Source organism: Lethenteron reissneri, chromosome 11 (genome assembly GCF_015708825.2).
Source record: "Lethenteron reissneri isolate LAM-NWPU_2019-01 chromosome 11, ASM1570882v1, whole genome shotgun sequence".
Lineage (NCBI taxonomy): Eukaryota > Metazoa > Chordata > Hyperoartia > Petromyzontiformes > Petromyzontidae > Lethenteron > Lethenteron reissneri.
The window spans coordinates 2,412,366-2,437,844 of NC_083789.1; the positions used below are offsets into that span (position 1 = coordinate 2,412,366).

Genomic DNA, 25,479 nt, shown 5'->3' on the forward strand with positions numbered 1-25,479 from the left:
ATGTCACACTCGACTGTGTTCTCTGAAAGCAGTGATTGGGAAGAGACGTTGGCAAAGCCCAGCAATCGCAATATGATTCATTTGCACCCGAGGCATAAAAATATACGCACGCACCTCCCGCACCCTCCCGACGTTGCGCAACTTAAAATGTCAAGGCAATGGAGGGATGACGATGGGCCAGAGGTCGCAAACGGGTTTTGATTCCTTACCCGTACCCGGCCGCACCAGGGTCGCAAACGGCTACCCGTACCCGGGTATCGGGTAGGGTACGGGTATCGGGTACCCGGTTGCGACCTCTGCGATGGGCGTTTGACACCAAGGGGGGTAATGCCCCAGAGGATGTCCAACGTGGACGCAGACTGCAGGAATGGGCTCGTGTGCACAGGGCGACCGAGAGAGAGAGAGACCGTTTGGCATCCCAGGGCCGTGAGAGAGATGGCGACCGCGCGGTAAAGGTGCAGCCCTGCAATTGCTCGCTCATGCCTCTGCTGACGCTAGGGATATTTTTTTAAATCAAACCAAATTTCCGTAAATTATCGCTATTATTTTAATGGGCGGGGGTTGGGGGTATCGATAAATAGATCGCCTCGTATGTTTAAAATACAGTGAGCTTTAGTAGGTTCTTAAACGATGTCCGTCGCTCATAAAGACGGGAACGTTTCAGAAAGACAGGAGCCTTTTTAAATGGTCATATGTGAACATACAATACGGGTGCATTAAACTGAATAGGCTTCACAAATGATCAATGATCCCCTGCCCCCGAAGGCAGAAGAGCATTTGAAGACCTCGTTATATTGGATGATGTCAGTAACACGTTTTCACATTCGCTCGTGACAACTGGCACACAGGGCCCTTTTAATTGGCAGGGGCAACAAGAGATGACCGATGGCGTTAGCGCATCTTATGACAGCTCCGTAAACTTGGCCCCAAAGCAAATGTGACAACATTCGCCTCTGGTACCCAATTACCTTCTGTCCACCCAGCAGTAGAAATGGGTCACGTGCGGTCGGGTAAAGTGTGGATACTCGCGAGACATATGGCCAGTGTGGAAGAGCAGGCCAAAACATGCTCCAGAGGGCCTGTCTCTGGTGCTTGCCTGAGTGGAGGCCCTCTGCCAGTAGTGCCACGGCGGCGAGATGTTCACTCCCTTTTTTGGTTTTCAAGAGGTCATGGGTTCGATCCCGGCATTGACGACGCCTGTATATTTGGAGTTTTCTTGTTCTCCCCGTGGGGGCTCCTACGGGTTTTCCCCCTCCACATTTAGAATCAACATCACGCGTTTAGAGTATTTGCCTGGTATAAAATGTCCACGTTGAGCTATCATTTGTGGCCAGGTCGCTTCTGACAAAGAGTGAATTAGCTGGTAAAATTAAAATGGTAAAGTAGTTTTCAGTTTCATTTATTTGGTATAGCCCTGTGTGCCATTCGGCTTTTGAATCGGGTGCAACCGCAACAAACAAACACAAGTTAAAAGTGTTGTGAGCAAGAATTTTCAGCCCTGCACTTTTACCATTATCCTCATGGCTGCTGTGCAAATGAGACCACTAGATCCGTGGGCCAGATCAAATCCTGTAACAAAGTGCTACTGTGCCTTTTGCTGAGTCACGGAGTGGGGTTCGCTGTAGGAAAAAGTAAGTTAATTGATTTGAGTATAAGCAGTGCATTGTTCGGATGACAAAGTCAGTACTTTAACTTTGACATTCAAATCAAGTGTGCCAGCATATTTTCTTTAAGGCTTAGATTCTAAACCATCCCACCAGAGAAGGTTAAATCGCGCCGAATATAATTAATATAATTACAAGTCATATAATTATATTTATTACTATAATTATATTTAGTCATGTAATTAAAGCCAAAAATCGTGCAACGGCACTAGCAGCTCTCCATTAGATGACATCCACGCATTCATGCAACCGGCCTTCTTCATTAGTGGAGAGGTTTAACACGTCGGCTTTCGCAACCAATATCATCCATAATAGAGGTTTTTTTGTGGTTAGATCGCGTAAATATATAAATGTGTCGTTAAAACCCACCACCAACCGACACAGCCAACTAGTAAGGGTTGACACGTAAACAGAACGTGGCCAAATCGTCACTAGTACAGCACACCGGTGTGTTGGAGAGCCAAGCCACAACATTTACAATCTGAGTACGACGTTTCGCAAGTAATTACAACTAGCTTCATCAGGCGACAGCCAGATTTGTGGAGAAGTCCACCTGTTTCGTTCCTTATGTAGAGGCGTAGATGTGGTGACCACGCTTCTGCGCTCTTGCGCAAAGTGGGGGGGCAAAACGTTGTACTCAGTGAGTGGACTCATCCCTGTTGTATTCAATTCTAAATATTGTTTTTTTTTATCGGCGAGAAGTTGCATTTACCGTCCTCCCCCCACGGGGATGATAACTGAGAGTGTAGTCCCAGGCATAAAAACTAATAAAATATATCAAGCCAGGGAAATTCCTCCACCTCTGCAACACCGTGTTGCCACCATGCATGATTTGTGAAAATAAAAGTTTTTTCTTTTTTGTCTTTGACTCGAGTTTGTAGCCCACAGCAAACTGGCAGTTGACCAACGTCACAGACCAAAGGCACCACCGCAGAAAATTGTATTTTGCCCTTGGCAATGTTAAATAAGTAATGCGAAACTAATTAGTTAATGTATTCTCTGCTATACTGAGACTGGATTAAACGAGACATTTGTAACAATAATTGTGGAATTTTCTGTTGCATTATCGGGATACATATTGGAGGTTTTCTTTTTTTTTAGTTCAACCGATTCTCAATCCACCAATGGATGAAGACCTCTCCACACTATGTTGGTCTTCGTTTTTCTTTAACCATACTTCACCAGGCTGGCCAGTGTAGGTCGGTGAATGTGGGGTCGTGGCAAGACCGGATTCTGATATTGCTTGCTACTGATGTTCACCGTGCCAGGGGAGTTGATTTCCAGTCATTGGGTTCATAGCGCGGCATGCTAACCTCTGTCCCACCACTCTGTACGTATGTATGTAAGTTGAACTTATTTTGCACCGTACGCGGCCAACTGTGCCAATCGGAGGTGCGGGGGAAGGACAACAAACTAAACACAAAATGCGGTTTTTAAGAAAATGCGTTTTCAATCTTAATTTCAAAGGGCATATCTCCAGTCGCTTCCTTAATATCGGAAGGAAGAGCGTTCCAGACGGCCGCAGAAGCGCACCTGAAAGCGCGCGATGCGGTGACCACCGTCTTTGTTCGATGGTAGGCCAAAAAGCCGCTGCTGCGAGGATGAGCGGAGTTCGCGTGATGATGGTTGATGCTCCTGGATGAGCTCAGCGAGGTATTTTGGTTAATCTGTGGCAAGCTCTGCCATCAGGATACATCGTTTAAGGCTGTAATTGTCGGTGTTATTCAGTTCCTTAATTACGTTGGAACTGGATATTGCCAATGTCTAGCCATTTGCCACGGCACAGATCAAGTGGCCTAGCTGCATTGCGTTTCCTCACGGTGAGGTGCACCCACTGAGACAGTGTAAAGTAAAACCTAAGAGCAGATTTATGATGCACTGCAAAAGTGTGCTCGAGACACGTTAGAGCATTGGAATGTAGTGTCACCTGAACCTGAAAACCGGGTTCATGAAGATAACTACAGTGTACTGTAAATACGAGCATTCACCCGGCACATGAGAAACTGTTTAAAAGATTAGGGTACTTTAAAATAGAATGGAAATCAATGAGGAGGAATGGAACTCGAGCAGACAACATTCACGAGCCCTTTCAAGCTGTCAACAAGTTCCCCCCCTTACTTAATTCTTGCATTTTCAGGTGGAATTTGCTTGTTTTTTTTCGTAGCCATAAACCATAGTTCGGTTTCTTTTCATGATCTCTTAGTAACCAAAGAGAAAGGGTAATCTTGCAGCCCTGAAACTGCTCGCTCACACCACTGCTGATGGAAGGAATCCACGAGAGAGAGAGAGAGAGCAGTGTCCGACGTGAATATTGGACGTGGCCCTTTCGTGCAATGAAGTGAAACTAATCCGTACTGATGCGTACAGTATGTGTGTATGTTGAACATCTTCTTGGTTCTTTCGGTAAAGTCACGTAGAAGGAAAATAATAAAATAATAAAAATAAAACATAATAAAATCATTCTCACGATGTTTCGGCCACAACGCAAGCAGCCGTCTTCAGGTGGAGAACAGGTCTTTCGAGAAGGCAGACTCTGACTCGTGACTTTACCGAAAGAACCAAGAAGATGAATCCCTGCAGTCACGAAAGCTTTAAATCGAAATTTATGTTGAACATCTTTTGCACCTTTCGTAACCAACCGTCCTCATCGTGCGGATCCTAATATCCGCAATTTCTCCGTGCGTTTTACGCGTCTTGTTTTTTGCGCTTCTGGGCCAGTTTTGGGTCAAATCCTGTGGATAAATGTGGATAATAAGACTTCACACGGCGATGTAAATTGGGTGCAGGAGCTGGTGTGAAATCTCCATCTCTTCTTATCCACTCTGTCCACTGTATTGTTTGTGCTATGAAGAGGTGCCATTGTCTGAACCGTTGCCTATTATATATTTTTGCATGAACGCCCCGCGGGTATTGATGAATATGATGTTGTTGTAGTTTGTCACTTCATCTAATAGCTGTGATTTTGCGCGAGTTGGATGGATCATTGCTTCATCGCAGGGCCATGAGGATATGCGGATGGTATATAGAGGCCATCATCCAGTAGTAGATAGTTTGTGAGTGACGATGATTATTACAACAGCTGTGCATATATAATAAATGTGCAAAATGCTTATTGATAATGCAGTAAAATTGCACTCGGTTATTTTTTTGGTTGTATTCTAATTGAAAATGTTATATTTCTCAGAAGCCAGACGTTTTCTGCAGTTCACTGTTGCTTTTCACGTGAACGCTTTCACCGATTTCGCTGAAGTTACTGCAGACGCTAACAATTCGCTTACAATTTGCTTATATCCAGATTGGCGCGCACGGCGCTCCGCTAATGGAATCTTTCCAAGCAAAACAATAAACCGGAGTTCACTTGTAGCCTGATGAATACATCTGACAAATGGTCACGAGGAACGGCGTGTTCCCATCGCTTTGTTTTCGCCCCGTGTACCAAATTGTTGGGGTGATGGCATGGTTTAATGGTTGGCGCATCGGACTTTTAAATTACGAGGTTGTCATTTTGGTCTCGGGGCGGCGGTTGAATCAACGGATGATTGAAGATTGAGAAGAAAAATAATTAATCACAATCGTAATAAATCCCCTCCCCAGAGTAAGCACGGATTTAATTAGCTCGGGGATAGGCGGCGTAAACAGGTTGGGGTCTCCCATCCTGGGTGTAAGCGGAGAAGAGGGGGCTGAGCGTTCGGTCAGAAAGAAGTCGGGCCGTCTCAAGCAATAGCCCCGGCATGGGAGAACGCTGTCTTGTTTGTTTCCATGGCCACTTGGAACCGGACTCTCCCTGCCCAGGAATGTTCCCAGGTTTGGCCCGGATGCCAAACCGTCCCAGGCCATTGTTCCCATACTACAAAAAGACGTTTTATTTTACCAGGTGAGGCCCACTGAGCTATACAGCTCTTTCTCAGAAGCGGCCTGGCCAAAAATGATAGTCACGTAAATACAAAATTAAAATTAATAAAAGTAAAAATAAAATAAAAATCACGACGTTTCGGAGGCAACACAAGCTTCCGTCTTCCAAAACGTCGTGATTTTTATTTTATTTTTTATTTAACTTTTATTAATTTAAATTTTTTATCTACGTGACTTTACCGAAAAAACTAAGAATATGAATATAGACACGAATGATAGCTCAGCGAAGTGGCTTATCATGTGGAAATTTAAAGCAGCCAAATAATCTGAACGCGTGATGTCGATTCTAAATGTGGAAGGAAAAACCGGAGGACCCAGAGAAACAATCCATGCAACCACGGGGAGAGAGACATGCAAACTTAGGCGTCAGGGTTGGGATGGCACCCACAACCTTTACCATACCAGGCGAGGTAGTTAACATCTGACCATTGTGTCATGCATCCCGGCCCTGTTACCTTGGTCACGTGCCCGGTCGACGTCTGGTCGTGGACCTGCCTGCCGCTTGAGGCCATCCGTCCCGCTCGATGAACAGCTCTCACATGGGGCCAGGCGGTGGCCCCTCTCCTTGGGAGAGCGCCATACCCTGACCCTAAGACCACCCTCGTGCCCCCCCCCACACCCCCCATCGCACGCAGGAGAACACAGACCTCAAGGAGCTGTGCCTGCACCTGGACGCGGAGAGGGGGCGCGGCGGTGGCGGGGGCGGCGCTCCGGGCAGCCGCAACTCGCTGGACAGCCAGGGCAGCGTGGGCAGCGCTAGCGCAGCGCCGGGCACACGTGACACGGGCGACGGCAGCAGCAGCCCGCCGTTCCCGCAGGCCGCATACGGCGGCGGCGGCGTTGGGATTGGCGGCGGTGGCGGAGGAGTCGGTGGAGGTGGCGGGATGCTGGGGCCGCAGAGCGAGACGGATCGGGGCACCTCGGCACCCAGCCACCACCGCAGCATGCCCATGCTTCTGGGTAAGGCAGAGTGGGGGGGCAGTGATGTGTAAGGGCAATAGGAATAGGAACGGAAAGGTCACTTTACATCGGTCTGGCGGCTCGCGACTCTGCTGCTGCTGCGGTACGCTTAACGAATGCTCGACACGTTCGTCCTTGGCAGTGTTCTAGAGAGGAAGGGTTATTTAAGAGGTGACGTTTCAGGCAATGGCCCTCCTTCATGGCAGAGAGATGAGAGAGACGAGAGAGGTTGACTGCACGGTACACCATGGGGCCTGATAGAATTTTATTTTTCATGTTCCGAAGATGAACGGTCTTAAAATTATGAATGTTATTTTGGCATATCTTCTGAGTGCATACTGACGGACACAGATTTGGGCCTCTGTTGTGGATTGAAATGAGATCTGCAATGTTCAATTCATGATGTTGGTGCATTTAGCCGTATGGTCGGTTGGTTGAAGAGAGCGACGTGGTCATTGCTGCCATTCACAGATTTTTTTAAAATGAGATTTTAGTTTTGTACTGGAGGTGACGTTGTTGGTGAAGTGAGATTTATTTTGTTACGGAACCAACATTAATACAGACAACATATTCTGGACACAATTTATATCTTCAATCTTGATTCAGAAGCAGTTAAGCTGCTTCCGTTCCTTCCCTTAAAACCAATCTCTTCTCCTGAGCCCATCCTGCTACTGCTACTCCCTGACCCCCAGCTTTGACCAGACCTACCTCAACCCCTACCCCAACCCCTATCACTACCCCTATCACTACCCCAACCACTACCCTAACCCCTACCTCAACCCCTATCACTACCCCAACCCCTCCTTAACCACTCCCACCTGTTCTCCTATCACCATAACTACACCACCACCACTTTTAATAACAAGCCCACGCTTTATTTCAAACACTATCGTCTTATCTATCACCTTATGTACAATTTTACGACGTTTTTGTGAAGCGCCTTGGTGCGAGGCTCTACATAAATCTATTATAAGATATAAGACATGCGAGACATTGACGAACTTGATACGTCGTTCCATTCCCGCAAGCGTTGCCTAGACACAGAGTTGGTTTTGCCGAAACTAAATTGGAATCACCAAGCGATTTGGTTGTTCCTGTTGAATAAGAAGGGCCTCATTACGACTGACAAAAATGGCCCATGGCAAATGAATCCACTCAGGGGAAAGTCTTTGGGTGTTCCATTCATGTGAAACGGGTGGGTTTAATATCCCAGAATTAATTTAAATTGAACGGCGAGTGCTGTCAGATATTTGTCTCATTTTTCAGCTTCTGCAAGAATGAAAAGCCCGCATTGTGGGTTAGGCCGCAAGAACAATTGACAAAAATGCCTCTTTTTCCCAAACTCTGCAGGCTTTGTGTGTTTTCATTGCTAATTTTAAACTCACGGATATTCAGCTCTTCATCGGGTGTTCCGATATGTTCAAGTGGGCGGTACTGTTTACCGGTATCAGCTGTCTTTCATTATCTCTGGCTACATCTGGCAAATTTAATCAAGGTTGGGGACATGTTGGCGGGCTTTTCCTTATGGTATCAGCGGCTTCTTTTCGTTTTTTTGGCAACGAACTTCGAGCGTGCGAGGCGTGTCTCCTAACAGACAAAGCAATGGGTGCAGCTTTCCTCTTCGTAATGTAAACAGGCTCCAGTTCAGACCAGGCCAGGAAAGACTGGAACAATCCTGGCCCTCGCTATCGCCCCGGTGTTAATGCATCTCTTGAAGGGAGGGGGGGGGCCTTTTTGTGGTCTCCCCCCCCCGATGAGTCTACGTTAGCACGCCACCTCGCGCTCATGAGATTGGTCGGGCTATGTTCTTGGGTGGCGTGAAGTATTTGGTGGGATGCTGATTATTACATTCGTGCAGACGCTGACAGGCGGATAATTGTGATAAACTAATATTGAGGCTACGCTGCACGTGTGTGTGTGTGCGCGCAAACAGCACTTGTGCCAACAGCCTGTTAAGGCTATACGGGAGGGTCTTTGTATTTTGTGCTTGTGTGGTGTTTTTTTAGTTTACAGAAAATACACTTGTTTTTGCTGCCTTAGGGTCATTCAAATGAGGCTACCGTGTAAATGCAATGCGTCGCTTAACGTTCAAATACATTTTTCAGTATAATTGTTTAAGAAGAACAATTTTGATCAATTTTAGCCACGTAGTACAAAACTGCTCTGCAAAGCTGGTGGATTGAATTCCATTCCCGACGACGGCTAACAGCGTGCTGAGTGATCTCAGAACCGGTCCTGGGTCTCCCCTGCACTGAAATATAGCCACCCCCATGACTTAACGCAGCTTGGAGAGGCCATCCAGCAGTGGATTGACAAATAACTCCACGATCGTTTTTTATTGGGACAGAAACACAGGAACGACTATTTATTGAGTGCTTGCATAATCAACGCCTGTACTGCTGGATCTTCCTGACTTACGTTTTGAGCAACATTTATTCTGAATGATCGAGACATTTCACTGCTAACCAGATACGATCCGTGTCGTCAGTTTCTCTGACATGCATTTTTTTTTTCGAAGCAACAATCTGAATGCCAGATATATACACGCGCGCGCGTGCGTGTGTGTGGACTGTGTGTTGTATACACGAGGCATGCAAGGATTGATCCATTTTGAACGATTCAATTAAAATCATGTTCATTCCTGGTTGCTATTTGATTCAAGATAATATATTTACTCTTTCATTTTTACCCTCTTTTTTTATTGTTTATGATATTTTACGTAACTAATTTGAGGGGGCTTTTTTTTCGACTCCTTTATGCCAAAATATAAAGTTAGTAAATAATTTCCATTTAATAGTAAATAATCAGTTTTCACGTGGATAATTGTATTTGTGCTTCGTGAGGCCACGATAAAAATCTAATCGGCGACAATGACACATCTTCTGTATCTGCTAGGCCTCCAACGATTCGCCTCCCACGCAAATTATTGCACGTTTTTAAATCGTTTAATTTTCATTATTTTAGGTTCCGGTTAGATGGGGTTTTTAAAAATCATTGTACGGCACTATAGCACCTCAATGGTTGTAGGGGCCGCACGAACGAATTGCAACCAACGAAGCCGATTCACCACACATGCACCGTCTTACGCTGGTGTCGTGAGTCTAACGTTACATTTTAATCGATGGTGCACTGTTACATGCCGTGTGGATACACTTTAAGTGTGTCGACTAATGATGTAGCTGTACAAGCAAACTGCAGCACAGGACCTGGAGACCTGGGTTCAACCCCTGGTCACTGCACAATACCAGTGACCTAGTCTCTGATTGTGGCCCAACTCTCTTAGCATCACTCGCCAGCCATCTTGGGAAGTCTCTTGGAATTCTCCCATTTACCATCCCATGATGGTAATTACATCCCACGATGGTAAAGTAAATGTGACACATACGTTGACGGATGAGGTCAGAAGTCCTCGACCTTGGGTCCACCTACTTGGTGTGATGGCCACGTCATTGTCCATCACGGCCTTGGATCCACCGGTCAATGTTGACTCAGTACAAAAAAACGTGAAATTCCTATCAGTTTGAGGTGGATTATAATTCGGAACCCTTGGAGAAATCTTCATCAACCGCTTTACATGACAAGTGTAGTCAAATTGGAAATGTCAGATGATCTTTGGCGGCCAGTTACATTCTTACCACTGTTCGCTGCTACCATGATCACTCGCAGGGCAATCCATGGGGGGGGGGGTGCGGGGGGCTTGGGGCAAACCCCACTGTGTGTGCCCCCCCCGCCCCCAACGCCTTCAAACTAAAGCGGACGTATTTCCATCTGACTCCGTGACGTCGAAACCGCGAGCGAGCCCCTCAAAGCGCAGGGCCCGGGGCGGTGGCCCGGATTCGCCGTGTACCCTAGCAGGGGGTGCGGCTCTGCCTCCCGTGAACTTCAGTTGATTCCTCCAACCGCGCCGAGCACTTCTATCAACCGGACCCGTCGCTTGTTAGCCGCGCTGAGAGAGAGGTCCAGAGGCACAGGTTCGGCTCCCCCTTGTCCTCCCTGATCGGCTTCACCAGGCAGGTCACGACACGCGCGCCCCCCGGCTGCTCGTGCGTCTGCTGTGTTAATTCGGGCCCCAATTAAAGCTTTCGCATCGTTCTCCGAATAATTACGTGGCAGCCTCGCAACCCCCTTTCGTGTTTGTTTACTGTGCACGATAGAATTGCAACGACGAGTGCAGGGTAGCGTAGGCTCGCTCCCGTCATGCCGCCTTCACTGGCGGCCGGAGTCTGCGGTTTTGCCGCTGGCGTGGCACGAGCAGGTTGATGCACGGCTCCCCGGAGGGAACAAAAAGCAATGCACACGCTGAAATATTTGACGAGGGTCGCTCTGTGATGAGGCTGCGGTGAAACTACGTGCAACCCAGTTTGTCAGTGGGTTACATCGGTGGTTCTCAACCTTATTTTGTCACAACCTCACATGATGAATAGGATACCGTTGATCCCAAAGAGATGCTATGATGGTTTGATCAGTATAATTGGATACACCACAGTTAACCAATCAGGAGATTGTGCATGCGGTGAGGTAAAGTGTGGGTACACCCACCTCTGCCAAGATGTCCGGCCGGCATGGACGAGTAGGTAAAGTGGATTACATATTTCACGGAGCCTTCCAACTACTTCTCCACCTCTGTGACAACCTGGTTTGTCCGACTCCTGCAGGTTCACAGCAGAAAATGTATTTTGTCGGGTTGCAAATATTCACATCTACACTACGGCCCCATCAAGCTCTTATTTATTGCCTTAATTGGAGTCGGGACCGCTAGTTTTGAGAACTGTTGCTCTTGGCTAAAGCTCGATGGCTGTGTTTCTGCAGTGCAATATTTTTCACACACCTTGCGTGGAATTCATTGGTTTATTTTTTGCCGAAGGTTTCACAACTGCTCGCAATCCAACCAAGTGTGTGGTGTTTTTCCCAGGTTGAGTGTGCATGTTGAACATCGTTTGTTTCTCTCGGAGCTTTAACCTCGCGCACACAAAATTTCCAGAGGGGACAGCGCTCAACATGCCGCCCAAGACGGAAAACCCAACATTATCGGTCCGTGCAAAATGTTTGCATGATTCCATAATCGCATGAGGGGTCAATGAAATACAGCGCCGTATTCATCTTGCACGTACCTTGTTGAACACGATGGAAGTTTAGATTCAACAAATTATTTGGCGATGCCACTGCTGCGTGGCCAGTGGTGGCACAACCACAATTTACAAAACAACCCGACACAGTTGTCAATACCACTGTGGCCTTAAAAAACAAAATGTATTACAAAAAATATATTTTCGAGCCCATAGTGTTATGGACGAACGTGTGTCTGAAATTGGCAACAATTTTAATCCCCAAAAATGTATCAAGTGAGCTATCATTCCTGATTGCAAAAGAGCCGATTTGTGAGTCCTCATGTCTGATCTGAAGCAAACTAACTCGTGAGCCAGCGTGTATCAAGTCTATTCTTGGTTCTTTCGCTAAAGTCACGTAGAAGGGAAATAATACAATAATAAAATAAAACAATAAAATTCTCACGACGTTTCGATTGCAACACAAGTAATCATCATCATGATGATAGCTTTAAATCGAAATTAAAAGTGTATCAAGTCTCGTCTGCCAGCACTGGACCTTTAATGCCCGCACTGATTTTGCCAAGATGCAAACACGTCGCGCAACATTTTCTTTCTTCGTGGTTTTGGAAATCGGCGAAGCTTTCGCAACACGAAGCAGCGATTCAACCCAGTTTGAAGATTTGTCGAAATGCTGTATGTAACCCAGCGTTGTCTTGATATCAGAAAATGTACCAGATATGAGAGCGATTTGTTTACCATGAAAAAAACACATGATGGTGATGTCATATGGAGGAATGGCAGCATTTTACAGTACGCGGTTAGGTTTTCATATCAAGCCAACGTAACCATACTAGCCATTCACTTATGATGAGGGGGGGGGGGGTCCCATCATAATCGATCGGCAAGTTAAACAATCAACAATCGCTACGCTCTGGAGAGATGGCTCCAATTACTACGGAGACCAGGGATTCATTTCACAATTGCAGCTGGTTAAACGACAGAAAATATTTCCGCGCCCGGCACACCACATCCAGTATATATCTCGCTGCGGCTGTGGCGACTACCGGTACCCGGCGTCACCTACCAGCGTCCCGGGGAAATATTTGGCGAGAAATTAAGCCAACGATGAGCGCTACGGAATTCTCAGCATCGGGTTGGAAGACAGTCAGTGAAGATGAGCGGCCCGCCCAGGTTTTGCTATTTCGGTGGGGACACGGTCAATAATGCACGTGGTTTACTAATGAATTCATAGAAGCCCATAGAGTAACGCAAGACATTTGCTTAATTGTTTACGGAGCCCGGTGCGATTTCGCGCGTGATTAACAAGCTCGGCGCGTTTGTGTTTTGTACTCGTAACTTAGACGTACGGTCCTGATGATGATATTCATGGAGTAATAGTTTTAAGGCAATGATAAAATGCACTAATATAACGTAGCTATAACTGTAACACATGATCGTGGTTTGCCAGTTTATTACGTAGGCTTTCGCGACCAATATTCATAACAAAGGTTTTGTTTTATGCAACCTAACCCAAAAAACCCTTATTATGAGCGGTTTGCCAGTTTGTGTTATAGTGTTTTTGTAGTTTATTATTATTAATACTACTACAGTCTTGCATTGTTAGTGGCGCTGATTGTTACATTGTTACAATCTTGAATTGTTAGCGGCATTGGTTGTTAGATTATTGCAACGTTATATATTGTGAGTGGCGCTTGTAATATTGCATTGTGGGTGGCAAAATGCCACATTCAAATGTGGGCCCTGCAGAAAGCAAACTCGCCTTTTGTATACACCACCAAACGATTGGCTCCTCGCAAGTTAAGCAGCGTCAGCGGCGAGCGGACAGCTGGAGCTTTGATACACAATAAGCGTGAACGACGAGCGATAAAATAGCCGCTGTGGTTTAACTTTGAACTTGTAATGTGTAATTGGGTTACTCTTTGCATGCTCAGAAAAGCAAACCCTATGCCCTCGCCATAAACACACATCTCGAGGCAGTATTAGTATTTGTTTTCTCCTCCACTAAACACATTTTACCTGTTTTGGGTCCATTAGGCTGCATCGTTGGGTGACCAAGCGTGTATTTGCATGTACGTGATTTTTGTTGTTGTTAAATATATATAGTATATATAAATCATTGCAAATGTTTTGTCTACATTTTTGACGGCAGGGTAAGGCTTGGGTGGGCGGTGGAGTTGGGGCTTCCTGTAACGACACAGACATTGGATAACGCTTTTCAGGACAAGTTGACGAGTTGTAACGCGCTTTTTAAAAATAAACTGTCATCATTCCAATCACGTGTGTGTGTGTGTGACGTCTTATATGTGACCCGGCCCCAGTAGCAGGATAGGCAGGGGGCTCGCTCCGGATTGCTGAGCACCATTTTCTCAACACTGATATTGGGTCCCGAACATCCTGGCGACCTACGACACCGACACGCTTTACCCCTTCCTTTCGTGTTTGAGAAGCACTCCAACACTGGCCAAGCTCAGGTGTTGTTACCCAAAATGTTATTTTATTATCACTTACAATGGAAATTTCACACGGATTGGATTTTTTCTCAAGGTTAACGCATTTCTCTAATTTCTATTTGTGATTTATCTTGTTTTGTGGGGGGGGGGGGCAGGGAGGAGTCATGTGATTCAACTGAGGGGTTGGAGTGGTAGCACAGTGGTTAGCACAATATGCTATGAACCCAGACACTTGAGTTAAATTCACAGCCAAGGCCAACGTCAATGGTGGCTGACGTGTGAACCGGTGCCAGCCCCCCTCCAGCACAAGCAAAGGAGCGAGTGAGCGGAGTTGTAACGTAGAACAATCACAAACACAACGCAAGGGTAGTTATTGTCAGTCTTGGTCCTAATTGAAATTAATAACAATGGCACTATGACAAACATGGAGTTTCTAAACGGCCCGCATGACAATCGCACGTCATTTGTATTGCACAGCGCATCTGATTTGCTACGAGGACACCATGTGATAATTTTGGTTTGTCACTTGCACAGGGCATCTGATTTGGTAAGAGGACACCATGTGATAAGTTGGTTGTCACTTGTCATTGGCTTTTTAGGAAGTTCTTGTCACACACTGTGTCGTCATATTTAGTTAAAGCCCTGCCGATTGGTTTAGAACCCAATTTTTGTGATCGGTGGTTCCCCCCTCCATTGGTCGAATGCACGATGAGTAGAGTAGTCTGTGAGTGTGTTTCCGCAATGGATTGTACTTGCAGTAGGTGGGTCCACGAATCAAATGCCAATGCACCAGCGGCGACAGCAGCAGCAGCAGCCCACCTCTGCAAGGTGTCTAGAAATGTTTTAAAGCAGCCTTTTCCAAAAAGTCTCTCAACCCAATGGATTTGTTGTAGCGCGTATGTTTTGGTGCCTCTGGGTTGTATGTAAGATAAATCACGCCTACTTTACCTCCAAAGAGAAATGAAACGCCATCATATTTTTCTGCAAACCCATTCACCGTACGCCGACGTTATAATATATCCCTTGCATTTTTGAGTTTGGCCGCAAAAATGAATAGATCTCGGAAAGCAGTGCACGTTTGAACGCTTGGGCTTGTTTGTGTCGGTCGCGAACTTGAATCTCTCGTAGGATTTTTTCTTGTCGGACCGACCTGTGTGCGGTAACAATTGTTGTGTCCGCCAAAGTCCTGTGCGCCAGCCTTAGGGCGTCCCCCCCCCCCTTTCCTCCTGACAGCCAGACGCTGAGACATCACGCAGACTTCACGCTGAGACATTGCGCAGACTTTGTCGAAACGCCCTGGGCGAAAAGGGAGCCCACGAAGTGTTTGATATCTTGATGCACTCCACTCGCCGCAATATGCGCTGTCATTGACGTCACAGTGTCTGCAGAGCCATTGGTGTTCATCAGCGTGTTGCTGGAGTGGTTTTTTTTCCACGACCTTTCTGATGCACTTCCAGGTCGTACCTTCCCCGGCACCTCGTTGTCCTTCCCTGCACCTCCGATTAGTGCGGTTGGCCGCAATGTGTGCCTTACGTCGCAGAACACCTGACTGTCGGAAGCGAGTTAGACACTTTGTTAGCGGGATCAGTGAATACTTAGCCGTGCCACCACACCAGCGTCATGCCTGGTTTCACCAAGGCTCGACTCACAGTAGCCAACCGTACTAAGCGAAGATGCTTGGGTAGCTGGTGCCCACCTGAGGTGGCCGCTGCCCTGTAAAATCTGCGAGTCTTCTCGGGACATTAAAAAGTCCCAGGAGTTTTTTTCATCAAAACGTAACACGTTCGTCCATAAATCACCTGTCGAGTTTGTTGTCCATCACGCAGCAAGACACCACTCAAGGCGATGCACTCGCATGCAGTTGCCCCCCTCTTCCAGCCCCCCGAGATATATACTTACGCCGACAAGCACCCTGTTATTACCGCACCTTCGCAGCTGTGCCAGCAGCGCGTCGCGTGCGTTGCGCGCACACCCACGCCAAACGCGCCCCGAGCCTCGTCGCTCTCCGTGTGCATCGGCACCCCGCGGAGTCTTGGCATCGCGGCGCCACTGCCATCGTGCGGCAGCGTCAAGTTTTCATAACCTCTTCTTTCTTTCGTACGGCTGATGATGTCGACTTCGATTTCACGTTCAGGTGGTCAAGCCCAGACAACCGCGTCGGGAGCAGCGGAGTGTTTCGTGGCTGTGATGATGTCTCCTTTGTATTTGTGGATTGGGGCATTGCGTCGTTATACGTTGTATGGTCTCTGTTCTGGATGACCACAGTCGCACACTACTACTGTGGAGTTTTTAAGTTTTCCATTTGTGCATCATCAGGGTATCCTCATCTGCCATGGTTTGTGCAGTGGATGCGGTTTAGGGTGGACCATGAGCTTGATAACGGAAATTAGTGACTGGAAATATTCGTCAAAGGAAGTGGCTGAGGGATATATATTTATTTATTTTACGAGTGGACCAAAATAATAATAATGCGTGATGATGACTATGATGGCCCACCCCGCAATTATCTTTGTAAAGTCTTGGCTGTAATTAGCTGCGTCTTCTGCTGATGAAGGGCACTTTGCATCACACCAGCCCGCGATCGCTTTCCGTGTGGAAATTAGCGAGGGCGGAGATGCCTCTGCAAGTCTGGAATTTGTCTGTGAGAGACAACTACATTACGTTCCAAATGCAACCATTCAAGTTCCTGGGTCCAATTTCTTGACTCCTTTTTGATGCTTAAAAAAAAAGGTGTACATTATTCTCACGCCCCAACTGGCCGCAAACCTCACAACTCTGTAAAACCACGAGAAAAAGAATGAGAAAATAAATCGAAGATCACACGTCACAAAAATCACTAAACGTGTGTGACAGCAAAAGCAATGGCAGCGTGAATACTGTCGAGCGAAAAGGAACTTGATGATTGGTATTTCACAAAAGGTCGCTCTTAGGGAGAAAGTTGGCAAGCATCAATGACGAGGTGTCTGAATTGGTCCTGAGATCACCCCCATCAACAACCCGCACTGACCAGCATGGTGAAGTATGGTCAAACAACTCCCGTGACTGCCATGGGGCGGGGAGCCCGTCATCTAGGAACAGATTGGCTAAGCGCTGTAAATCATAATTATTATTGCGCTGTTTTTCGCAAGTTCCAGCTGTGTACACAGTGACTCCTCTACTTACGAACGAGTTAGGTTCCAAAGGTCTGTTCGTAAGTCGATTTGTACATTAAACAAGGGGAATGGCTTTAAAAGTTGTATAATCTTCTGTAGACGTAGATGCCACTGGTTCTTCACGTTCTGCAGATGTAGATGCCACCACCGCCATCCATTGTGTGGTGCGGTTGAACTTACGATTCTCGGTCCGAACTTACGGGACAGGTTTGTTCGTATCTCTGGAAGTTTATAAGTCGACTGTTCGCAAGCACAGGAGTCCCTGTACTTGGCGTGTTTGTTCCACGACTCTACTTATTATCAAGAGCGATGTCGTTGTTTTTTCATGTTCACAGAAACGTCCGACGGTTACAGCCATCTCACCCAGAACCGGAGGATTCTGTCAGAAATGGACACAAGACCTCGGACCCAGGTAGCTATTATCATTGTCTGCCATGAAGCATCCACTGCTGGGATGTACTGTAGTTAAAAACAAAAAATATATTTTACCAGGTAAGGCCCACTGAGCTATATTGTTTTTTTAGAAGCGACCTGGCCACAAATGATAACTCAACGATGTGGCTTAGCATGTGGACGTTCATAGCACCCAAATACTCTGAACACGTGATGCTGATTAAAATTGTGGAGGGAAAAACCGGAGGACCCCGAGAAAAATCCACGCGACCACGGGGAGAGACATGCAACTCCAAATATACAGCAGGCGTCAGGGTTGGGATCAAACCTTTGACCTCCTGTATACGAGGCGAGGTAGTTAACATCTCACCACAATGGCGTCCATGTAGTAGTGTATTTAAACACACTAACACGCAAAGAAAAATCCCAGCTTTAAAAACACAACTTTATATATCAACTTATCCCTATAGTTATTAATACAAAGGCAACTCTGTATGTGCTGTTGTGGATGATTGACTAGCAAAGATATGAAGAGGCAAAGGTCCATCTCTCCACATAATAACAATACAACGTCTTGTCAGCTTGTGAGAGGCAACATAATACACACTGCTGGCTGCCTTTGAACTTTCCCAGAGTTAATAACGGGAGATAATAACAGCAGAAACCATGCTTCTCCCCTGCAGCCATAGTTTTACACCCTTTGCTCCCTCGATTCCCAGCCACGGAAAACTCCCAGTGGTGAGCGGTAGGTCTTTGGGCCCTGACTTTACCAATCTGCACTGACCAGCGTGGCGAGGTATGGTCAACAAACGTTCATGACCGGCACGGTGCAGTGTAAGATGTGAGGCTGATGTGCGAATAGTTTGCATTGTAACCGTTGAAGAGCACGGGATATTTCTTTTGTGTTGGTAGATTGATCATGTCAATTATTTTATTTGTATTTCTAACTACGTGACTTTACCGAAAGAACCAAAGAGTATGGATTCCTGCAGTCACGAAAGCCTCAAATCAAGATTGATCATGTATCGTAGGAATACGGTTCCTGCCGCGGTGTAATGTGTGATAGATCATCATGGCTGCTATGCATTTCCACGTGTTAAGCCACTTCGCTGAGCTATAATCTGTGGCCAGGTTGCTTCTGAAAAAGAAGCTAATAGCTGAGTGGGCTTCAGCTGGTAACATAAACATACTTTAGCTTTATTTGTATTTTTTGTGATTTGTTTACCTTTCCCATACTTTGCTCTCCTATCGTCTTTTTTGTATCGTTTGTTGTTGTAACGTTCTGACCCCATGCCCCAACTGGACATCTGTGAAAAAAAGAGCTTCATAGCTCATCGGAATCCTCCAGTATAAATACACATTCTGATTCTATCAAAGGTCAGCACACTGGACTCGCAATCCAGAGGTCACCAGTTCCGTCTCCCGGTGAGGCATCTGAAGCAAATGGAAGAGTGTGGCCCAATAGCCTCTTGGAAGGGCTTTCTGGAGGTGTCCCGCTTTGCGAAGGCTGTTCTGCCACCTTTCAAACTCGTGCATGGCACTGCGTGTAGTGTATAATGATGATAATAACAATACTTGAGAACGTCACCGACTTTGACAAAGGTGCACCCAAGTTCGCTGTGTCTAGAATGTGTTTAACGTGGCAGGGTCATTTTTGGCCGAACCCCGTGTCTCTGACGTGGCTGCTTTTTTGCACCTTTGAATGTATTATTCGGATACGGAATCGGAATTTTTTTTTATTAGGATCAGAATCTTGATTCACGCTGGAGGAATCCGATGAGCTATGAAGCTCTTTTTCACAGCACATCGTGCACATCTACCCTGATGATTGAATAGCAGGGCGATCCATTTATAGCAGGGCAATACATCTGGAGCAGGGCGGTCCACTGTGTGTGGGAAGGTGTTAATGTAGCAGTAGATTTATGAAGTCCTGTACATTCAATTATTATGATTAAATGCGTATCCATGCTGCAAGTAAGCTAAAGGTACAGCTCTGCAATCACTTGCTAGCACCACTGCTGACAGAATAGCCTCCATCAGAGGGAGCCTTAGTGAACCCCTCTCGAGAGTGTTTGGCCTACTCTTCCACCCTGACCTGACGTCTTGGAAGATTTGGGAGTAACCACACTTTATCCCACCGCGCACAATCTGCCGATCATCCTGCGGTGGCCCCGTTTACACCGCTAGGATGACGGAGGCGGTGGGGAGGGATTTAAGAAACTTTAGCCCATCGCTTCAACTGCCGCGCCAGGAAATCGAACTTAACCGGCCACCTCAGGATTGTATGTGCCATTTAAAAGGGCCGTTTTGCCCGAAACGTCACCTATTTATATATCTTTCCTGTTAGGCAACAGCGTTATTGACGAACGTGTGGAGTTTTTTTCATGATTTATTTTTTGTGCTTGAGCGCCACTGCCAAGGCAGCAGCAGCAGCAGCATCACCAAATAATCCCGGTTGCAATATTCCATTACGCCCGCGGCAACATCCCTACACATCCATCCACGCGGAGTGGAGTAAGAGTTGTTTCTATATTTTATTGCTTCTGTTTCCCATGGAGAACGGGGCGATGACACTGACGCATTACCCCCCCCCCCGCCCTGCCTGCCGTCGTTCCCACCAGCTCCCCACTTTGACTGGAGGCGGCGGTGGTCTGGTGGGGGGGCGGCGAGTGGGATCTGCTTCTCACATACCGGGCCTGGGTCGGCCCACAGCCTCCTCCTTCGCTCCTCAGTACGGCGGCACCGTGAGTCAGTCCCCCGCGTTCCAGCCGGGGCCCCTCCGCCAGCTTTGAAAAATGGAGGGGTGTTTTTTAGGTTTTTTTTGGTGTTTTAGGATTTGTCTTGGCGCAGGCGAAGAGCCATTGGGCAATAAGTGCTCGTTTTCGATGGGGTACACCTGGTTACGCCGCCGCCGTGGGAGCCTGCTTACAGCAACAATAAAATCGTGAACATAACACTGACTAACAACCATGCAGGTCAAGTTTTGAACGGAAAGACTGTGCGTCAACATCACGGTACAACGAGCACAAAACATACAAGGCTAATAGAGCTAATTTCTTCTGAACTGCTTTTTGCCTTTAATTTGTGGTCCTTCCCCACACCTCCAAAAGGCATGGTTGGCTACGTACGGCACGAAAGAAGTTCAACATACATACACTACATGAAGTACACAGAGCAGAGCAATCAATAGGCTGCATTCTCTCGTTTCTCCCCCACCCACCTTTTGTTAAGAGTTCCACTTTTCCCTGCTGGTGTCTTGTTGCTTCTGCCAATGTCTTTGTGTTATGTTACGTGCAGTGGTCTAAATGTGAAAGTAGAATTCATGGGAGGAAACCTGTTCGTCTGACAGCAGCTCAGGTTCACCGCCGTTCCGTCATCTGCAGAACCGTCATCGTATAGGAAGTGTTTAGTAGGAACAACACGTGTGTTGGGTGGCATACCAGCTCCCATTTACATAACTGGTAATACAGTGTTAACCTTATTTAGTAATATATATTAAGACTCGATTTGTGTTGTGTTGTTGTGCAGTCAGGCTTGCTAGAACAATAATATTGATCTGGAAAGCGAGTAGGTTGATGGAGTAGATTGATGGAATAACATATATGTATTTTGATATGTGGAGACGTAGTTTTAATGGAGTGAGTAATTCTAAAATAATTTCCTGAATTTTGTTCATCCACTGCTGTATATCCATGCTTTATTGTGTGTATGAATGCCACCCATATCGTAAGCCAATCAACACACAACTGAACACTGCCAAGTTGTTTGCAGAGACCAAAAATATCGCTCTTGATGCTGCTGATATCGCTTGGCCTTCACAAACAACTCCACAACGTTTATAAGTTCGCTGCGAGAGAAGCTTGGCTCGCGAGGGTGAAATATTTGCTCGCAGACAACACGTCTCTGACTTTTTTTTGTCTCTGGCGCAGAAGAGGCTTAAAACCAAGACACTTGCAGCCAGGAATGTGCACGGTGCAGGGAGGAGAGGGCCTTACTCGGGGTGACCTTTGAGCCTTGCCAAATCTCCGCTCCCTTGTTCTATCATTTAACCCCCGCTCATCCGCTCTTCTGCGCCCTCCCAGCACAGCCGTGGAATGCCATGTTTTTTTTATTATAAATCTCTTAAGTTTAAAACAAGACACACGAGAACCCGTAAAAAGCACTCGGCCTTTGTGCATTGGTTCAAATGACCGTCGGCGGTGGTTATTCATCGAACAAAGACGGTCACTGAAACGCGCGCTTTCAGATGCGCTTCTGCGGCCGTCTGGAACGCTCTTCCTTCCGATATTAGTAAGCCACTTTTAAATCATCTCGATTGAAAACTCTGCTTTTTGTGTTCAGTTTGTTATCCAATTAACGAATCACGGGCACCTGTCCCCATCAGTGACCGTTCCAGAAAAACGATTCAGTTTTACAAAACGTTACATTATTAAAATCTCACGCGAACAACAACGTGGCGATTTTTTAAATTTCAGTAGTTGCCGTTATTTCTCAATTCTGAATGGAATCCCAAGTGACTGCCGTTGGTGGAATCTTTTTTTCTAACGTTCATTTTAAGTGTAAAGAAATCTCCAGTAACCTTTTATCAGGGAGATGTCGTGCGGAGGCAGGGCGTGCCCCAGGGCTGCTCTGCGTCACTCCAGCAAGAGATGACACCGACAGTCACTGCTGCCCCACCCCCCCACACACCAAAGACAAAGATCCCCGCTATAGCCTGAACAGCTATTTGGGGCAAGTTCTCTTAGCGAGCACCGATGAAAGGCTGGCACAGCACACGGGGGGATGGGTTGCGAACACCTCGCCCGGCCGCCTTTCCCCCCCGAGTGGCAATGTTTTACACACGTGCTCATTTGAGGCTGAGTCGACCTAGGAGAGCCCCAGAACCAGTTTAGATAATCGTTAACTGACGTTGGCCGGGAGCGGGAATCGAACTCGGGTCGCCTGGTTTGTACCCCAGTGCGCTAACCGCTACACCACTATTCACCACACACCACACACGCCTCACACACCACGCGCATTCCAAACTGCCCCCGCTTGCTCACCGCTAATCGGTTGGGTGGAGTGGTTCGCGCATGGCACCGCACAACCATTTCGAGAGCTACAGGTGCAGCCCTGCAATCGATTGCTTTGCCAGTACCACTGCTGGCAGAAGGGCCTCCAACAATAGAGGGGGTCCTAGAGAGCCCCTCTGGAAGGTATTTGGTCTTCTCTTCCATGCTGGCCACATATCTTTGGAGAGGTGAGAGTATCCACAATAAACAGTAATAATAATACTGGTAGGAACCTCCTGGTTACACCAGCCCACGGGATTATTGTGTCCGTCCGTCGTGCATCAAAAAATGGGAGGGGTGGGGCTGGGTGGAGAGGGGAGGGTGGGGAGGAGCTGGATGGGGAGGGTGGGCTGGGTGGGAGGGAGGGTGGGGAGGGGCTGGGTGGGAGGGGGGAAGGGCTGGGTGGGGAGGGTGGGGCTGGGTGGGGGTGGGAGGGGTGGGGCTGGGTGGGGAGGGGCTCGGTCACTCCAGTGGTGCCCTTATAAAACTCAACGCTTAACCTACTCACGCCGGCTTGTGCCCGCCCTCACAGTCGGGCATATTTGCGGAATACACCACGCCGCCGTTGACCCTGGCCATTGACTGAGCAACCCGACGTTCCTACCAGCTCCCTCCGCAGGAGAATGTGTTTTACATTTATTTGTAAGGCGCCTTCCACTAATGTCTCAAGGTGCCTGAAGCCAGCCCCAACACCGCACGTGACCTGCACTACGTGTATTACTCCCCTGAGTTGCACCGTTGTGCACTGTTGGGTGGACACAGCCAAGGGAGGATGGGGAGAGATTTGCTGACCCCCCGTGCCCATAGGGGACATCTGTGAACCAGAGCTTCATAGCCCATCGGATTGCTCCTGCAGTTTAAATAAAGAATCTGACTCAAAAAACTTTTGCCCCATTGTTTCAACTGGCACACTACGCAAGCTTGAGCCGGCAACCTCTGGATTGTAAGTCCAGTATGCTAAGCGAGCCAGCTAACAAATAATTTAACTGAAATAAATGACTATCCACACATTCCAGTGTTATCTGAAATGAGCTTAAGCCCTCCTTTTGACTTCCAATGAGTACCCAATACAGTGTTGAACATACCGGTGGACAAAAGCGGCCGTAAGTTTCTGGTTTCATTACCGACTCCCTTGTAAGGTGAAAGTTGACAAGCTGATTGGAAATGATTGCGGTGAAATGAAGTTGGTTGATATCGGTGTGTGTGTGTGTTGAATCTCTTGCAGAGTCGAGAAGAAATGCGGGGAGGAATTGATGAAGGCTCTTCCCCCGAGATCAGTGAGCAGGAGAAGGCCAAAGTGAGAGAGATGTGTAACGTAAGCCTGGGACTTTATACACTTTCGCATATAGGCGGTGTGAATGAGCACTCAGTTCTTACCTCGCATTGCTTGACTGTGCAATAATTACGTTGTGATAATTACGTTATGAAAATTGCGTTGTGATAACCGCAGCGGACAATGCGGTGTGCCACAGAGTACGAAAGGGACCCAGAAAATCGTGGTTAAAATTTTCATGGATTTCACGATGAATGGTCCAACGGATTTCAGGAGCAATTGCGAACTACGAACAATCCATGTTCTTGGTTCTTTTCGGTAAAGTCACGTAGATAGAAAATAAAATGATAATGAAATAAAATTACAAAATAATAAATATAAAATAATAAAAGCAGCCTAATGAAAACCGCTTGTGTTGCGATCGAAACGTCGTGGGTCTTTTGCTTTTATTTTCAATTTATTATTCCGCGGATTCGAGAAATTTGCGAATGATCAGATAATTGTGGTTCTGCTGGAGCATCATGCTTATCTAATTAGATGAGTGATTGAACTGATAATTCGTAGGTTAACTCGATAACGCAGCTCTATCGAATGAGAATCTCAGCTGACCTGTCAAAATTCTGAGAGTAGTGGGAGAAATAACCCCACATGAACCGTGCAGCTCCCTTGTCTTGAACAGAGTTGACTGGTCACTGCGTACCAGCACCAGTGAGAGAGAGAGGCTCTATTGTTTCTGTAGCGTTTGTGTCCAGTGGCATCATTAAGCTAAATGCATTGCGCTAATGTGGATGGCCTGCTAGTTTGTCTTTTTTTTGTCTGCAGAAAGTTTTTAATTGGGGCGTTGTTGCAGTCTGGCCAAGCCACGAGTACAAAGTGGTTCATTCATGCGCAGAATGTCGAGGGATATGGAAAAAACCCGTCAGCGAGTTGACGGTTTTTTTCTTCCTTCCAGTGCGTTTAAAAAATATTTTTTTCTTTCTCAGTGCCGCCTTTCATGCTTTTTGGTCATAAAATATGTATAACAAGTTGGTGCGGCTCACAGGATTGTGAGATTATTGCTGTGCCCTCGCTGGCAGTCGCTATCGCGCAGTTGGGTCCAACACTCGGGAAACGCCGATGGGCAGAATTGACCAACGACATGAAATTCGAAGTCTTAGATGTGCAGTACAACAACGGATTTAGCTGCACTGCCCTCTATTGCGCACAACGTATTGGTCCGATACTGTTACGAAAGTCAGGGCGTTTGCTATTAGAAGGTGTGTGGGCAATTGCATGAAGGGGGGTGGTGGTGTAGTGGTTCGCACGCTGTCCTACGAACCCAATGACCTGAGTTCGATTCCCGCTCACGGCCAACAGCTGTGACGATTATCTGAACTGGTCATGAGCCTCTCCTAGGTCGACTCAGCCTCAAATGAGTACCTGGTGCGATGTGTGAACATCGTTACTCGGGAACAAAGGCGAACTGGCTGTGGTGCTGGCCACCCACTCCCTTGTGTGCCACAGTGCCGGCCTTCATAAGTACTCGCGAATAGCACTTGCCCCAACAATCTGTTAA

At 47.0% G+C, this 25,479-nt stretch overlaps 1 protein-coding gene across 2 annotated transcripts in view; it reads left to right on the forward strand.

The window, feature by feature from the left end:
- The window catches only part of LOC133341282 (coiled-coil domain-containing protein 85B-like), a 32,761-nt gene that overhangs the window by 4,561 nt on the left and 2,721 nt on the right, over positions 1–25,479 (forward strand). The window contains exons 2-5 of one of the 2 annotated variants that reach the window (XM_061549791.1): positions 6,212–6,536; positions 17,543–17,619; positions 20,222–20,344; positions 23,877–23,966. In XM_061549791.1, coding sequence (XP_061405775.1) covers positions 6,212–6,536; positions 17,543–17,619; positions 20,222–20,344; positions 23,877–23,966 — 615 coding nt within the window. The remainder of the gene's footprint in view (positions 1–6,211; positions 6,537–17,542; positions 17,620–20,221; positions 20,345–23,876; positions 23,967–25,479) is intronic. The other variant, XM_061549792.1, reaches the window with a different exon arrangement.